The 18,584-nt window shown below is 36.3% G+C and overlaps 2 protein-coding genes across 3 annotated transcripts in view; one reads left to right on the top strand and one right to left on the bottom strand.

Annotated features, from left to right (window-relative positions):
• The window catches only part of LOC131152075 (uncharacterized protein At2g39795, mitochondrial-like), a 29,268-nt gene extending 19,401 nt beyond the window's left edge, over positions 1-9,867 (top strand). Inside the window, exon 3 of the mRNA XM_058103690.1 lies at positions 9,499-9,867. Coding sequence (XP_057959673.1) covers positions 9,499-9,658 — 160 coding nt within the window. The 3' untranslated portion in view covers positions 9,659-9,867. The remainder of the gene's footprint in view (positions 1-9,498) is intronic.
• A 5,753-nt stretch (positions 9,868-15,620) lies between these two features.
• Positions 15,621-17,220, bottom strand: LOC131152115 (zinc finger protein 1-like). Of its 2 annotated transcripts, none has more exons than XM_058103769.1 (2): positions 17,113-17,220; positions 15,621-16,676 (listed from the first exon to the last, which is right to left on the bottom strand). In XM_058103769.1, the coding sequence occupies exon 2, from the start codon at positions 16,624-16,626 to the stop codon at positions 15,766-15,768; it is 861 nt and encodes a 286-aa protein (XP_057959752.1). In that variant the 5' UTR covers positions 16,627-16,676; positions 17,113-17,220; the 3' UTR covers positions 15,621-15,765. The 2 variants fall into 2 exon arrangements, with proteins under 2 accessions (XP_057959752.1, XP_057959754.1); XM_058103771.1 differs by having other exon boundaries at positions 16,857-17,144.
• Positions 17,221-18,584: the final 1,364 nt, after the last annotated feature.

The following is an 18,584-nucleotide window of genomic DNA, read 5'->3' as shown; positions in this document are numbered from 1 at the left end:
ATATAAAGATGACTCTAGAAATTAGTGAAGAATTCAAGGTCCCAATCATGGGCATTCCTAACAAAAAGGATGTTCCTAGATGTCCCATTGATGGAGTGGTACATACCAAAGCATCTTTGTTGCAAGCAAGATTGAAAATTGGAGGAAACTGAAAACTCAAGCGGAGATGTGCCACACCAGCTGTCATGTTAAAATAATGTTCTCTTTTTCAACAAGGAAGTGGATGAGTGCAAAGAAATCCTCCCGCCCTATCCTGACTGACTTCTAAGCACTTACCCATAGGGCTGCCTGGGCTCTTTGGATTTCCACCCATTGTGATTGAGGCCGTACTTTAAGGCAACAGTCTTTCTCCAAAGTAACTTCTCCTTTTTCATGAATCTCCACATCCATTTACCAAGTAGGGCCTTGTTGAAAAGCATGAGGGATTTGAGAACCAGTCCACCTCTTGTGGATTTGTTGCTGAGCAACATCCCATTTAACTAAATGGAACTTAATAACCTTTCCCGTATTTTTGTGAAGAAATCTTTTTTTTTGTATGCCTTCCAATCTTTTGGCCATAGAGCATGGATATGGAAGACGAGCATGAAGTAAACTGGGAGATTAGAGGGGGTTCTTTTGATGAGAGTTAGTCTACCACCTTTAGAGAAGTAGTTATGCTTACAAACAGCCAAATTTCTTTTCCAATCTTTCAAGAAGATGTTCCCAGATCCTTTTTCCCTTGAACTTTGCACCAAGACGGAGACCAAGGTAGTTCAAACGAAAAGTGATTTCAGACAAGATATTGCCATCTTTCACATTTCCGATGGGGATAAGCTCTCTTTTTCCTAAATTGACTTTCAAAAGCAAAGAAGTGGGCATTTAAGACTGAGAAATTGATGAGCTTCTGCTTCACAGAAGATCATTGTATCATCTGTGACGAGGAGGTAAGAATATTTCAGCTCCCTGCAATTTTCTCTTGGGGCCAGCCCTTTAAAGAGTAATATTTTTGTGTCATTTTGCAACAAGAGGCAAAGAACCTCCACAGCAAAGGAGAAAGGGGATCTCCTTGTAATCCCCTCAAAGAGTGGAAGAAACCTGAAGGACAGCCATTAACAACAATAAAGGACTTAGGATGGTATGGTGATGCACTGCTCAATTCACTTGCATTATAAGCTTCCTAAAACCCTTTTTTTTTTTGAGATTGTACAGAAGGAATTCCAACATAGGCAATGGGGTAACTTAATCTTTTTATTTGCATGGATGCATTACCCTATCTCTAGGATGCTATAATACCACCTATTTTAATTTTATGGTAATCATATTCTCAAAAAATATGGGTAAGCGATGTTGGTTGTAATTTGAAATGCCTGGAATCTTAATTTTTAATTATGAACCAAACAAACAATATTTTTACATTCCTAGTGTTGCAGTAATGTTGCAAATATTCTATGAACTGAATGCCCCCTTAGAGCTTACAAACTTTAGAATGAATGTTGATTATTGCTATTTAGAGAAAGACTGGATGTAACTCTCTTGAAGGTGCTATGCTTTGCTTTTGATTCACTGCTTGCAGAGATTTGCCCCATTGAATCAAATTACCTTCTTTCTAAAAAACCCTTAAAGTAGAAGACTGGTAAAGCTCAAAGCATTGATCCATTTCTAAACTACTTCTCTTCTCCTGCTAATTAAAACTACCATCATTTCATGAGCCTTGATGGCCTTTCAAAGGGGCTACTTGACTGCCTGATTGCTATGGCCTGCAACAGAATGAGGCATAACCTTTGAAAACTCTTTGCTGGGCCGCACGCAGCTTTGTGCTCTTACCTTCACATGGGTCATAAAAGGAGTCGTAGGAAGAAACGTGTCGCAAATATAAAATTATATTTGAATTGTGCCCACCTTGGATGAGAATGGCCCACAAGCAAGTAGCCCAACAAGCCTTCCCCCTTGTTGTGAAAACTCGCAAGTGCATGAAATCGTAACAAGTAATATAGTGATAAAGAAGGATGTTGAACCCACGAGGACTATTTACCTATTAACTATTGAAATTGTTTTAATTCTAAATTATTTGAAAATCAAGAAAAGTTGTTGATTTTGAATCTGGAAAAAAATAAAAATAAAAATAAATTAAATCAACAATTAAAGAATTGACCAAATTCTTAAAAAAAAGAAGATTTCACCTAAGAAGAAAACACTAAGGCATTCGTCTCACCTAACCAATCCAATCCCAAATCCTAATCATGCAATCAATCAATTATCATCCTATTTGACGGCAAATATTCTAACTTATCTAAGATCCTCTCTCGAGTAGAATTAGAATTACCCAACATGCGATAACCCGTGTTATGTCTATGCGAATTTAAAAGTAATTGAGTTCATTAAGATTAATAATATTTCACATAAAAGTCGCACATATCACGTTGGCACATTCCTGTCTTTCATTCAATTCATGACATACATCATAAGAAGTTAAACTACATGCATCATCTCTCGAATTAACAAGCACAACAAATCACTCAACTATTGGTAAGAAAATTGAAAGCATTAAATTTATTGATGTATACTCAAAAGGAATGATAAAATTATGATCACATAGAAATAAGATTCAGAATTGTCATGGAGAGGCTACATCGTAGCCTTAGCAATAGAACTAGCTCATAATAGAATCAAAACAAACCATAATAATTCTAGAATTCATAATGAAAATTGTACAAAGAGAAGATGAAAGAGATAAGAAGGAAATTGTATGTAGATCGAGAATCTCAATCGTCAACAACTTCAATTCGGCCTCTGTCTTCTTCATTTTCCAAGCTTCGAATTCCTCTTTAATGGTGAAGAAAATCCTCTTATTCAAGGCTTTGTTCGTCCTCCCTCTTATCTCCCCCAAACAAGATTCTCCAAAATCGGCTCCTTTTTTGCCTCCGTCTTGATGTGCTATTTTCTTTGTCGAGATCTTCCTATCTTGGAAAATCTTCCACACAAAAGTTGTAGGTTTTTTCCTTATCTTTCCGTAGATACCCAGATCACCCTTTTTGGAGTTCTCTAGCAAAAGTTATGCTCCAAATAGTGAAGGGTGTTTCAGGAAATTCGAGAAAAGAATTTGAATTTGAAAAGGAAAATTTCCTCCTTAATTCCCATGACTCCTTTAATTTATTTATTCCTAAACAAAAAATAAACAAAATAAGTTAAAACTCTAATAAATAAGAAAATTAAATACAAACTAGCATAAAAATAAGAGTAAAAGTATGACAAAACTTGTATAGAAATTAAACACATCACCCCTCATGCGAAGAGACCTCTGTGAACCCTAGCCACTAGTTTGCTGCCTCACCCTTCAAATGGATTCACTCCCTAAGGGCTTTAGTGTAAATTCAGCAAGTTGGAGTTCGGACTTCGCACACATGAGTGGTTGTAATGAGCTTTTGGACCTGTTCCTCTTGAACAAAAGTCACTTCATTGTGTTTTTTTTGCTCATGAAAAACTAGGTTGGAGGAAATATGAATAGCTCTTGAACTCCGTGGCCGAGAATGTGGAAAATTAAGTTCTTCCAACATGTTCTTTAGCCAAACTAGTTGACACATAGTGAAGGGCATGGCTCAATACTCTAGTTCAGCATCAATCGAGCCACCTCAGATTGTCTCTTACTCTTTCGAGATACCAAATTACCACCAACAAAAACACAATACCTAGTTATGGATCTTGTATCAAAAGGTGATCCAACCCAATCTACTTTTCTATGCTCCCTAAATATAAGTGCTACCCCAATATTCATATAAGAGACCTCTCCTAGGTGCACCTTCGACAAATCTCAAGACATGAATGCTGGAGGATCAAGGAATTGGCTCAAAACACATGTTGTGAAAGATATATCTGGTCAAATGACTATGAGATAGTTTAGCTTTCCAACAAGTCTTTAGTATCATCTAGGGTTAGCCAACAAATCGCTGTTAGGATCCATGGGTGTATTGACACATTTGCATCCCACTTCACTTTGACAAAAATAGTCCCCAAACTAGATCTAGATACCTATATACCCAAGAAGTATTTCAATGATCCTAAATCTTGTGTTTGTAATTTAGTATGTAGAAAATGCTTTAGGTTCTAGATGCCTTGATCATTGTCTCTAGTAATCATAATATCATCTGCATACACGACAAGAAAAATCCTACCAAAAGCGACATGATGATAAAATGCAAAGTGATCCATCACACACTAGAAGCAATATGATAAAATATAGTGATCCATCACACACCACTAAAGACCAAACTCAAGTACTATGACACTAAAATTGACCAAACCATGCTTTGGGAGACTGCATTAGACTAGATTGTACGAGTATTTGTTGAGCCGACACACTAATCTTGACTCCCTTGAGCAACAAACCCAGATAGTTACTTCATATAGACCTCCTCCAAAGATCATCATGTAAGAAGACATTCTTCACTTTTGACTAATGCAAAATCTCATGAAAGGTGGTGGCTAAGGAGATGACTTGAGTACTATGACAATGAATCGACCAAACCATGTTATCCTCTTAAGAGATTTATTTAGACTAGACGAAGGTTTTCTTGAGCCAACACACTAATCATGACTCCACCTAAGTAGCAAACTCAGGTGGTTGCTCTATATAGACCTCCTCCTAAAGATCACCATATAGATCTTGACATCCAACCAATGCAAAGGTCAATGAGACGTGGTGGTCAAGGAGATGAACAAAGAAAGTGTGGCAAGTTTGGTGATTGGCAAGAATGTGTCAGAATAATGTAAACCATACAGCAACTAGGAGTTCCTTTAAACAAGCTACTAAACAATCAGCATTGACTATCATTGGTTACACCTAGCAGCAACCAACCACAAACTTGTTAGGAGGAAGAGGTACCACTTCCCAGGTGTCATTATCTCGCAATGCATGCTTCTCTTCAACCATTATAGTCCTCCACCTATAATGCGTGCATCTCTTCAACCATTATAATCCTTCACCTAAAATGAGATTAGTCTTCAGAAACAGTGTTAGGAAGGGCAACGAAAGACAAAATACTATTAATTTAATTGTTAATGAAATATAATTCAGTTCTGGAATGAAGAACAATTTATTAATTTAAATTAACATTACATAAATTAAAATTTAATTAATAATATTATTTTGTATCATAAATTAATATGATAGTCATATGTTATAAATATACATCGATAACAAGATTATTTTTAATTAAAAATAATAATATTATATCATTTTATTTAATATAAAATGTTTAAATGTTGATAAAAAATAATTAAAATAATTAATCATGAAACTATTAAATAAAAAATTTTATTATTTTTAATTTGAAATTTATTTAAAATAATAATATAGCACCCCCTATAATAAAAGTAAGTAACCAAATATAATATATTTTAAACACAAGGAAACACGACTTATAACTTTAAATACTTTTCCAGCCCATCAGTTATTAAATTTAGCACTTTATTTTGGAAAGTACTTCTGCATAAGTGGTTCTAAATGATTTAATTCTATTTTTCCTCTCCGCAACTCCATTTTGTTTTGGGGTGTGGCCATAAAATAATTGATGAATGATACTAAACTTATTTGTATAAGCAGTAAATTGGGTACTAAAGTACTCTTTAGCATTATCACTATAAGTACCCGAAGAGGCAAATCAAATTGAGCCGTTTTTCAGAATAAATATATAAAAGACATGAAATAATTCGGAGAGATCACTTATTAAATAAAGCCAAGCTATCCTTGAATAGGCATCTTCAAAAGTTACAAAATGTTGGAAACTCAAATTTGACACAACTCGACTAGGACCCCAAACATTTGAATGGACCATATGAAAGGACTTATTGCCTGTTTATTGACTTGGGAAGCAAATGGAATATGATGTTCCAAAATCCCAACTAACAAAACTCACACTCAAGACTAGATACAAAACTCAAAGTAGGAACTTGTTGTATTAATTATCTGAGGAAGGATGATCAAAGTGACAATGGAATTGGAGTGGTGCAGCAACAGTAGAGTTGGTAGAAGGAGATAGTAACTCAAAGCAGTAAAATCCACCAACCTTATGCCCTCCATCAATCGTATCCCTCATCTTAAAATCTTGAATGGCAGTAGGATGAGAAAAGAATGTTACTGAACAATTCATGGATTTTGTAATCTTGTTAATTGACACAAGATTGAAGGGAAACTTAAACAATAGAAAGAGAGATTGAAGAAGTGGGATTTACTTTCCCTATTCCACTAACGGTAGTAGTGGCCTCAATAGCAATGGTAACACAAGATAGGATTTTTAGAGTATTGAATGTGGAACAACAAGCTATAGGATTACTTGGCAAAAGCTGAAGAGAATCTTTTTGGGATGCTTGATATAGTGTGTTGCTTCCCATGTGTTGAACCAGAGTGGAATCCATGGTGGTTATATTGATGATTTGTGGTAGATTACTGCAAAAATACCAACGCTTAATCACATGATCTTGTCTGCAGTTAGTGCATTCGTAAGGGGTCCTTAAACCATGTTTGTACCTTCCTTCCACCACAACCACTCAAACCACCTATGGAACTCGATGACTATTTGGTGGAAAACCATATTCACTTTGTCCAACAAAAGCAGTCTTTTTGGAACTAGAGGCTAAAACACAAGAACTAGGGGCTAAAGAATGTGTTCTGGAGGAAGAAACTTTGCACTACCAAGGATATTGGGTGGAACTACCTCGAACTTGAGTTGAAAACCCACTAGGAATTGAGGGATTGTCATTTGCTCCCTCTGCTTTTGCATCTCAGAGACATTGACTGTTTGCATGATGTTAAGCCCCTTGTGGATGCTCTTCATCTCTAAAAGTACTCTATGACACTCTTGTCTTCCTATTGTAATGGAAAGTACTCCAAGGATTGACACTTGTGGGTAGTTACTAGAATATAAGAGCTTGACATAATCTGAAATCTCCTAGCATGCGTTCAGATGAATGCACATCCGTGCAATCTGGGGTTCCATCAAGTTCCCTAATGGGGAGACAATCAACACACCTTCACAAATTCATACTTTGTCCCTATTGTCATCAATGGGCCCAGATTGAAACAAATGTTCAGATTTACCTAAGCCTGTCAAATAGATCTTGACAACGTTAGACCACTGGAAGTATTTCTTTCCATCCAATTTCTCAATTGTGCAGCAGTGATGAACAGAACATACTTCTGAGATTCATGGAGTCCATCCTACCATTCACAAACAAGACCATCAAGGAACACAGTTAATGGAACAATCATGAACAAAGTGAACAAGGGGAGGCTAATACTGCCACAGCCCTGAGAACTCAGTTACCATTCGCATGCAATTCTAACATACCAAACAATCATTTACCAAGTGCCACGAGTGAACAAACAAGAAAAGGTTGGATCTTTGAACAAAATACATGGCCCGCAACTTGATATTGTGGAGTGTAGAAGGATTTAAAGCATGTTGGAAGAAATTGGAGAAAAAACAATGTTCAACAAAGCTTCACATGCCACATGTGGCATTGGAGCAGTTGGCCTTTGACCAGTGCATGTGAGCATGTGGCTAGTCCTCTGGAGATGAAATTTGAAGGGGGTTACAGATTACAAGTGCGTCTGACTATCCATGGGGTTGGTTGTGCAAAATCTAAAGGGATCCTTGCTGTTCTGAACTGGCAGTGATGTCCAGGAGTTTTTCCAGCAGCGTTGTGTTTTCTAGAGACTCTTGGAGTTGTTTCTGGTCTTTGGTGGTGTGGACGACCCTTCTACAGTGGTAAACTTGCATAGAATTATGAGGTTTGGGTTTGGTTTGGTGGTGGCTACGGCTAGGGGTGTATTCGGTTCAGTTCGGTTCGGTTCAGACCACGACCAAAAACCAAACTGCAAGATTTGGTTTTTTAATTTAATGAACTGAAACTGACGGTTTTATTACTGAAACAAATAACAGTTTTCCTGTTTGGTTTGGTGATTGGTGCAAAAATTTAGAATTTGCTAAATTTTAATTAAGAAGCCTTCATTCAGATGGCCTTATTATGTGGGCTGGGTACACATACCAGTGGAGTCCCAGCAAGGATGATTACTGAACAAGTCCGGGGCAGGCATATTTATAAGGAGAAGAGAGCCTTAACATTCTAAACATTTCCGATGTGGGACTAAAATGGGATGGGGAGCAATGGCGGCCTGCAGGGAAGCCTTTGAGTGATGATACTCCTTGGTAACTTCCCTTGTTCCACACCGTAAATTCACGAGGGGAGCATCCCCATCTCTATAAAACTTCATCATTTCCATCAGATTTTTTGTTTTTTTTTTCTTGGATTAAAATGCCAAGGAAAGCTGAAAAATATATATATCTGTAGTAATTCAGTATAATATTACAATTTTAGGTAAAAAAAATTGCTGAAAGATATATTAATATAAATTTACAATTGCTGACATCTATATTTCATATTAGAACCCATAAATATTAATTTGATATAATATATTTTGGTATTTTGGTTTTTCGGTTTGGTTTTGGGTTGGAAATTGAAGCTGAAAATGAACACCGAAATTTTTTTATTTTTAAGAACTGAAACCGGAAGTGAAAACCGAAAAACTGAACCAAAACTCATTTCGGGTTTTGGGTCTGTTTTCAATAAATTTTGTAGACCCCTAGCTACGGCACTTGGGGTTGAGGTTGGATCATGCTGTAATACCATGTTGAATTATCATATAAAATTGGAAGACCTAATCATGATGATAGGTCACTCCCTCTATTTATAATGTATGCCAAGTACATGAAAATGACCATAATATCCTTACTAAGTCATACTGACACACGAATAATCTAAACAAATAAAGTAACGAGTAAGAGGGAAATATCCCAAATGATTTGCTCTTATTAGAATGTTCCAAACTTAAATACACAGAGGGTTGTACTTTGGATGCCAATATTTGAATCTAATGATTCCAAACCTTTCTTTCTCCTCAATATGTGCAAGTGCTGCTTCATTAACTCTCACCCTTCAGATCAAAGGATTTCCTTTCAATCTGGACTTTCTTGGTGGTACAGATTCCCTCTCATCTCTGCCACCTACAAGGCTACCAGGGTAGCCATTGATGAAGATTGGGAGAGCATGAGCAACCATTTCAAATCATAGAATTAGTTCTTTTCGGCCTTCAAAATGTCAAGTTCATGGCTCACCTTGGGACTGTTGTCTCGTGGGACTTTAATTCTCATTTTAAAATTATTTTGAATAAATTTTATTCAATTTCATTATATTCATGGAATTATGCATTTAATTTTTAAATAAAATTATTAGTAATTTTAATTTGGTAACATTTTCCTGAAGTTTGTTACTTAAATTATATGAACTTCTGAATTAGTTACCAACTTTTTTCCACCTATAACATTCCGGTAGCAATGTTCTTCCATCCTTTATGTGTGTATTGCAATTAGTGGAGCAGAAGCATTTCATTTGTTTTGTTTGCATGGTTTTTGAGCATTTGGGTCCTGTGGTGACCTTGTTGGTGCCTTTACTGTCTCTTTTCAGGAATTTGGATGAGAAACTTCGAAGCAGACTTCACGAATTCTTGCAGGAAAGGGGGGTAAATGATGAGCTTTCCGTGTTCTTGCATGATTATATGATGAACAAAGATAGAATCGAGCTTATACACTGGTTGGGAAGTGTCAAGTCTTTTGTGGAGAAATAGTGCATTGGGTTTTCCATTGGCTGCTATGAGATCGTTTTTACATTTAATTTTGGCAAAGATTATAAAGAATTTCTGCATTGAATTCTCATATTATGCTCTCCTTTTGTGTAAATATCATGTACTTGTCAGCTGTAACAGACAGTTATGTGGTAACAAATGTGGAATCAAAATTAACCGCAACAATTATAGGGTTTCTGCTTATTTTTGCATGAGGTGACTTTATTGCAGTGTTCATACTTCATAATTGGTTGAACTGAATTGAATTGTAAAATGATCATATACTCGAATATTATTATTTAAATGGCCAGTTGCTGTAGTTGATTTAGATTTTTATAAAATTGTTTTGTCACAGTGAAGTTGCAACTATTTTGGAGGGGCTTTGGGATAAGCTTTTTAATATTTTTGGGGGAAATGTGGTGTGCCCTTTTGACGTTTATAAATTTATGTGGATGATGTTTTGGGGGCTTTGGTGAAGAGAGATAGTATTTTGACTGTCGGCATGGTTTTGCTATTATTTGGGTTTAATGAAAGAGAGGAATAGTAGGAATTTTAAAAACCAGATTATGACTTCTTTCTGTGGGATAGGCTGGTTTTTCTTGCTTCTCTGTGGGCTTTAGCTGTGTTTTTGGGAGTGTTTCTTTGACTGGTATGCTGATGGAGTGGAGAGGCAATTTTATTGTGCATTTTTCTTTGTTATATAGGAGGACATCTTATTCACCTAATCGAGCTTCACCTTCTTTCTCAATGATTTTTTTTTTCTGCATTAAAATAAAATCTTGATAAAATAGTATAGCATTAAGGTAATGGGAATTGAAAGTGTGGTATGTATCATGTGTATCTTATTTAATCAGTTGGATTCGAAAGTACAAACTACAAAGGGATGTGTTTACTTAGAATGTGAATTTCCTCCTATAATTTGGATTGTATTGAATACATGACATTGCTGATTGAACTCATTGAGTTTTTCAGCTGGCTTAAATTGAGGAACAGACGCGGACAAAATAAATGGATTAAAGGATTATGAATTAAGGGGCTTGTCCTCTGAGAAAGTCTCAAGTATTCAATGTGCTAATGACTTGGTAAAATAAAATGACATGGACAAAATAAATGGATTAAAGGATTATGACTTAAAGGGCGTGTCCTCTCGTGTATACGATGTCCTAATAACTTGGTAAAATAAAAGGAATAAATGTAGTCATATGCAGAGAGGGAGATGGTTTAATTAAAGACTCGTGGCATATAGTTAAGCAAGTAGGAGTCAAAAGAGAAGCAGAGTTGGTTTCTCTGGCAAGACTTCCTATTTGTATCAGAATTCGCTTTTCTTTGTATCAGTCTTCTTCCATTGATGGAAATTTCATGTAATTCCCCCCAAAACTGCTTGTAGTGTTTCTTTTAACATGCTTGTAAAAGTTTACTATGCACCGCCTCATGAGAAATATTTTCTCCACATAATGCACAAACTTGGTTTCAGATTGTGCTGGTTGGATTGGCAAGGCCCTGTTTTCTTTCTTAGGTTATGGCTTTGTGAGGTGGAAAAACAGAACTCTACTTTTGGTTATGGCTGCATTGCTTTCAATTCTGTGTAGAAATATATAGCCTTCTTTGCATATTTCCAGGACCCAGGTTGTGCAATTATAATACCCTACTACATATTTGGGATCAATGGAATTTGGCCTCTAGCTTTCATTCATAGGACTTGGGCTGTCAAGCGCTGTTTGTCAAAGAGAGGCTGGACTGTTTTCTTGAAATGGAGATTAGGAATCGATGCGAAGATCCTAATGAGTACATGGGCTACGGCGTGAAACCTTGACATTTGCTGATTAATGCTGCACAGCTTTTTAAAATTGGAATTTATGTGGTGCGCCATGACCAGGTGCTGAGTTATATATATTGCTATAATGCAATCATGTGCACAAATCTGCTCATGTAAGAAACAATATAGTATGTCAGACTTGCAGCAGCTCAATGTCAACATGTCTAATGTGGGTCATGATATAATGATATTGATACAAAGAGTAAACCCTTTTCTCACTGTTTCTGTTGGAGGGGGGAGGGGACTCCACAAGGGGGACAGTGATCTAGAGATAGATTGCAATTCGTACAAATATGCATTATGTGTAGCAACATGTGGATATGTTTTAGCTTATTTAGATTTGTGCGGAAGTAATGTACTTGAGACTTTCAGATATTTATGGGATCTGTCAGATGTGCAACATAAAATATGCATAAAAGCTGGAATATTAGGACCTTGCAATCTGATTTGGATGTCCTTGTGTATATGCTAGTAGGTATATGGATTCATGGATCTGTAGATGTTTCTGTCTCTGCGTGGCGCGTCTCTAAGAGAATAGGATGAGATTAGATTAGGGTACCAGTTCTTAATTTGATAATTGTTAGTCATTAGATTTGGACAATAAATGATGTATTTTCTGTTTGTCACTTAAATTTTTTACCAATTTTTTTGAATCCATTTATAGTCAGGTGACCATGAATAATCATCTGCGAGCATATCAATCTTTTACATTTTCTTTTTCTGAGTTGTGATTTAGGAGGTAATAATAACCAAGAATGGCTGCTCCATCAAGGGAATAGGGAGTATTGGACTTTGCCTTTCCCATCATTTGTGTTGCTGTAATGTAGCTTTGAGTTGGACTGGTTGGCAACAGAGAATCAGCTAGAAAATGATAGAAAATTGAGAGAACCAAAGAAAAAAAGCAAGACTCAATTTAGGGATTAAATATTGACATATGCCTCTCTGCCAAGCCTTTATATATGCTTTTTCCTATAACAAATTAGGAAACAATCTTTAGTAATAATATCAAATCCCATACCAAGACAATGTCAAGTCCCTAAAAACTAAGTGGCATAATTGTCTAACATTTAATTTATAATGACTCTAAACAATCTACTAGATTATTATCTTACAAAATCATATTATAAGAATGCTACGTGAATAAGAAATCCTGAAAAATAATAGACTACATGATTGCTCAAAGATCTTGTACATGAGTGAGCGCTAATATTATCCAAAAAATTAGACCATTTGGTATTGGGCCTAACTATGTCTATGAATACCAATGCTCCTTGTCCAATGAAATCATTTAAATTAGAGTCTATTGGTGATCCCACCGGTATGTATGTAAGCCTTGCAAGGGGAGATCCATATGAGACTTACTATTTTGAGTGATTTCATTGAATATGAAACTTAGTTAGAGGACCAGCATGATCCGCTGGGAGGACCTAATTTTTTCTCATTAAGGGAGGGGCATGCTATCCATCCACATTTACAGTAGTTAAATTAGGCCATGCCTATGGCATCTCATCATTGCTTCTTCACATTTGTTATGCTGATTCAACACACTGCTTCCCCTGGTTTACTTTCATATTTGTATGGTCTAGAATTGTGTTGTTGGTCAGCACCCCACCCCCCCCCAGCTTAACCTGTTCCAGAACTGCACTTGTCGTCATATTCACTGGTTCTGTATTACATCATTTCCTTTGTCTGTTTTCTTTTAAAAATTTTTTATGTTAAATTACTGAGCCTCTCAAATATGAACTTGAATTGTTGCATCATGTGTAGCCCTGTGGAACCAAACTGGGTGTTGCCTTTGGTTGAGATAACATTGCCTTCAGTGGTGGTGGTGGGTATATTTTTCTGTCTTTTTCCCCCACAATGTGGGTACAAATAAGAACTTTCCTGTCAAGACTTAGCCCACTCTCATATATCACTCGAATTTACAGCTTAGTGGGGTATACTTTGTCTTCAACAAGTTTTGTCAAGGTTCTAATTTTCTGCAGTTTCCTAAGAAAGTTGTTTCTTGAGAAAAAGTGATAAGAGGATCTTATGTTACTTTGAGTTTGCCGAATAAATTAGAGTGAGAATGATGCAATATGAATACAATGATACCAGAATTCTTGTAGTATATATATGACAATCATATTTTCAGAAATAGATTTTTTTTGTTTTACAAATTCTAATATTTTACTGAAGCACTATTCTTAGTTTAAAACTCACAAAATGCTAAATTTTTTTTAATGAATATTCTTTCCAATAATGCTAAAGTAGTGACATAGTAGCTTTCAATCCATGCTTTGTTTAAATAATTCTTAATCTATGCTTATAATAAGTTTACTTGAATACATGTTTTTTATATGCATGTTATGTTATGTTTAGTTTGTGCAATGGAATGAAAAGTTGAATAGAGCATGATTTAATCAAGTGATAAATTCGATTCCAATATCCCTCCAATTCTATTCCATTCCTATGTACCAAGCATAGATTTAGAAGCATCTAAGAAAAGAAGTACCAGATATGCATGAGCCTCAAAATTTTTAAAATTTAGTTTTAAATTAAATAAAGATAAACATCTTATCCCGTATTCATGGGATATGGCTACCGTCAATATAACTATTATGTGTGTATGCGCACACGAAAAGAAGCTTTTGGAATTTGGTACCTTTGCCTGTTTGCACAGTTAAAGGATGCCAAACCAAACCAGTTGACATAACTAGCATCTTTTATGCGTTAGGTGGAAGACTAACCAAAAAAAAAGCTACACTGTTGATTTGGCACTGTGATTATCTTTTGTGGGAGCAAGCTACTGATTGGGAGTGAAACCCTTTGGGACATGTTTGAATGGTTGATGATCTGCATCATCAAGAGCCTTTATTTTCAGAGAGGAAAAAGAAAAAAACTCAGTTAACAATTTTTCAGTCTCCTGTCACACCCAAAGTTGGGGAAAGGATTTACTAGAAAAAAAAAAATTATAAGCCATTTATTTTGGACAATGTCTGCACAAGTGCCTTAAGAGGGGCATGTAGTTTACCTAATCGCCCCAAAAATATCTTGATCCCATTTCCCAATCGCAAGGACTCGAACCTTTTCACATTTGACTCGGTTCTATAATCATTTATTTTTAGATGGAGGAATGTAAATGAAAATCAAATTGAATGGGGCAATTGATTATATTGGAATTTAGTTGGTCTAAACGCAAAATAGTCTTTTCTGGGGGCCAGATGGGCAAGTGATCCAACCCTTAAAAACAATTTAATAAGAAACAATATATTAAGCTGACTATTGATCACATTAGATTTAACCTAAACAAGATCTTCCTAGATTTAGTGACCATATAATTAAAGTGACATCCTGCACTCTCCATGAACGACAACAAGTAGTGTATTGTCCACAATTAAATTTTAAAAATGCTGATGGGTCTCCATTTAATTAAAAATGTTAATGAGAACCAACTAATAAAATTGCCTTCGTCAAAAGACGTTTAAAATAAGTACCCTGCTCATTATTTTTCTTAAAAAATTGCCACTTTGTATAATTTGCTTATAATATTAAGTTTTAGGTAGGTTTTACTGTTTTAAGTAAAGTTGACACATTCACATTTTCCATGTAATCTCATTGCTATTGGTTCTTTTTTGTTTTGTTTTTTTTTTTTTTTGGATGTTTACTTGAATGAATATGGATCATAGGTACACCGACAACTTCCCATGATTGAGATATGACACTGTTTTAGCATCTTTCATTGCTTGGAAGAGTTTCTGGTACTTCTCTTAAAATGGGAAGAATCCAAGGCCTGTTAGTCATACTGATAATGATACAATTTTATTCTACGCAATCCCACCACAAACTATGCCCAAATAGATTTCCTTGGTTTATTTAATTTGATCTGTGAAACAGCATCTAAATACTCTGTATCTCAGGCCAATGGTCTCTCTCTCTCTCTCTCTCTCTCCGGCTATTGCCCAGCCGAAGGGGTTTTTACATCAACAACTGTTAGGCCTAGAAAACTTGAATGAAAAATATTGTCTTCAATTTGGGGGAAAGCCTGCATTAAAATGTACTTGTAATGTAATGCAGAAGCCTCGCTACAATGTTCATCTCTTCCTCTAAATATAGAAAAGAGAAATAAACCTATACATTCTAAATAGACAAGATGTCACTCAAACACCATCACGAATTGAACTTCCATAATTCAACAAAAAAAGGGAAAAAAATAGAACTTCTCTATAGTCAAATTTATACAATATTCTTCTGAAAACATACTTAACAAAATATGAGCAAGAGAGAAATCCAATGGTTTCTCCAAGGGGTAAGCTTAGAGTTTGAGGGACAAGTCAAGCTTCTGCAGGTCCTCCTGGTTACTCTTCAAACGACCAGCACCTGAACAACAGTATTCAGTACTAAGTCCTCTGTCAGTCATAGGAGCTACCGCCGTTGTCCTCGCTGTGTCAAATTTCCCAATGCTGCTTTGTGATAATTGTCCTGCAGGCGCTGCTGCAACATAATGATACTCGTCGAGTGCAAGCTTTCCAATTGCTGGCTGGCGTTTGATGGTGCGTCTCGGGCAGTCTCGATATTGTTCATAAATGTTTGCATACCCAGAAAAGGAAATGGATGGTGCATGGGAAGGCTTATGGATAACTGAGTGCACCTGGATTCCAAGAGATCTATTATGAAATGCACCATGTAGAGGTAGAGAGGCCAAGCTAGAGTAATGGTGGTTTTGGGGGTGCAAGTACGGGTACTGGTGCACACCAAAGACAGCAGATGGAGATGTGGCTACCATCTGTGCTGCCCCTTGTCTCTGTCCTCTTTTGAACAGTGTCCTCTCCCTCTTGTGAGCATTCTGGTGTCCTCCCAGTGCTTGTGAACTGTAAAACTTTCTCTGGCAATAGTTGCATGAGAAAACTCGTGGTTCGGCGTCGGTCACTTGGGCCATCTCCGATGAAGTTTGAGATGAAACCATGTTCAAGCAATCTATAAGGTTGAGTTCTGGATAGTCCTTGCTCGGGAACAATTGATCAAAGTGATCAAGCTTTGTCCTCCCTTTTTCTCTATCTTCTTTGTTTTCATCTTGTGGATTCTGCGGACAGGTACCTGAACATGGAGCGGCCTCTGGTTCTGAGACACCACTTGAGGTCTCAGAGGGACACTCTTCTGTCTTTGTTGGTTCCATTGGAGGATTTTTGGACCCTCACAATGTAATTGCTAGACTTGTGGAGGGATCTGTTGATAGCAAGGAAAGAAAAACAAAAAGGATAAATCTATGTTGATGGGACGAAATATATAGATATGGTTTTTCCTATGTATGGAAGAGCAAGCTGTTTCACAAAAGCAATCTTAAAATTAATGGAACTGACGGAGAGGAGAGGGAGGAGGTTTGAGTTATTTATTGATAGACACTACCTTGCTTATCCATTCAAGAAATGAAGCATAAAAATTCTCATTTTATTAATGCAAAACTTTGTATTATATTGTTTTCTTTGAATGCAGATATGCTGTCTCCATCACTGAAACAGTTGTAATTAGCATCACATCTAAAACTAATAGAGTTAGGCAAAGGTCATGTAGGATGTTCTTCCCTCCCCTCCCCTCCTCTCGCCTCCCCTCTTTATTTTTTTTAAATAATATTAAAACCCGAGACACAAAATTTGTGATGTACCAAAAAATCATCAGTAAGTCTCCACCATGGGCAAAACTTGAATTGCCTAGTGATGGTATTATAAGGGAGGCAAAGTATCTTTCATGTAGACCACACAGCCCATTTTTCTGTACTTGAAGCCCCATCAGTCTGGGGTACCCCGTCCCTGCTAAGGCTACCTTGGGTATGTTCCTCCCCACGTTTTGTGGGGCATTGTTGCTTCTGTTGGGCGTGTGCGTGTGAATGTGCGTGTGCATGTGCTGTTTCTTCTGTCGCAAATTATAGAATGATCACTTCATCTTCATATCTTTGATCATTAACGAGCTTTGACGTTTTCAACCCCAGCTGGATAATTCAGTTCAACCCGCTTTTCTATTGTTAGCGATATCACGCAACGACAAATTAACCTTGGGACATAAAACACAAGTAATTATTAGATATAATTTTGTTTGACTTTTTGATATGCTTTTTTCATTGCTTTTATAAAAGCAAGAAAACAGTACATAAATAAAGGATACGTTTTGTTTTTCGTAGTACTTATATTTTGCTTTTCACAATTAAAGTAGTACTTCAAAGAAGATTAGATCAGATGGTACTTTCGCAATGTCACCGGGAAGGTTCGAAATGATGAGAAATAATAATATTAGAAATTGAATGGGTCGCCACTAATATATTATTTTACCTAGGTGTGGTTAAAACACCTAATTAGTACTCATTGATTAGTTTATAGGTCAAGGAACTAGTAGTGTTAGTCTGCTTTCACTAGAAATTGAGACCGAGACTTCAGTAATGCGAGAGGAAGATACTAATACCCCCTTCACACCTGTTCTACGAACGGTACCTAATTAATAATGAATTATCCTCCCTGAAAAATATGGTAAGCCCATACCTGCTGTTGCATACATTGATACGGGATCCCATAAGACCATGGTTAATCCAAAAGTTCTACCATCAGATTGTTGGTCTTCCCATACTCAACTCTTTAGAGTTGCAAATGATCAAATTTTTACTACCACTTTGATTTCTAAAAGGAAAATTGGAATTAAACTCCTTTTTAATTGCATCATTTGAACTCATGTCATTGGCAGTCCACTTCCTCAAAAGGATGTTTTATTAAGATGGGATGTTTATTGTTTTTCAAAGTCCTTGAGGATTCTTCCCACTGGATCTAAGTATAAAAGAGAATTCAAGCCTTTTACCCAAACAAATAAAATCTATTCTCTTTCCTATTCTCCTTCAGATTTCCAACCAATTCAAATAAACTCCTCAAGCTGTGTGTAGAAAGTCATGACTAGTTCATCCATGATCATCCACTATGGAAAAACCCAGACTTTTTCATTCATATTCCTTTCAAACTCAATGAAGATGTTAGCCCAACCAAAGCCTCCCATCCGGGAATGTCTCCATCAGACCTTAAACTTACCAGAGAAGAATGTTATTCCTTATTAAAGCAAGGTCAGTACACAGTATCTTCATTTTGCACATATCGTATT

The sequence above is a fragment of the Malania oleifera genome, chromosome 3 (assembly GCF_029873635.1).
Source record: "Malania oleifera isolate guangnan ecotype guangnan chromosome 3, ASM2987363v1, whole genome shotgun sequence".
Lineage (NCBI taxonomy): Eukaryota > Viridiplantae > Streptophyta > Magnoliopsida > Santalales > Ximeniaceae > Malania > Malania oleifera.
Note: the sequence above shows the minus strand (reverse complement) of the source record. Positions and strands in the feature narration are given on the sequence as shown.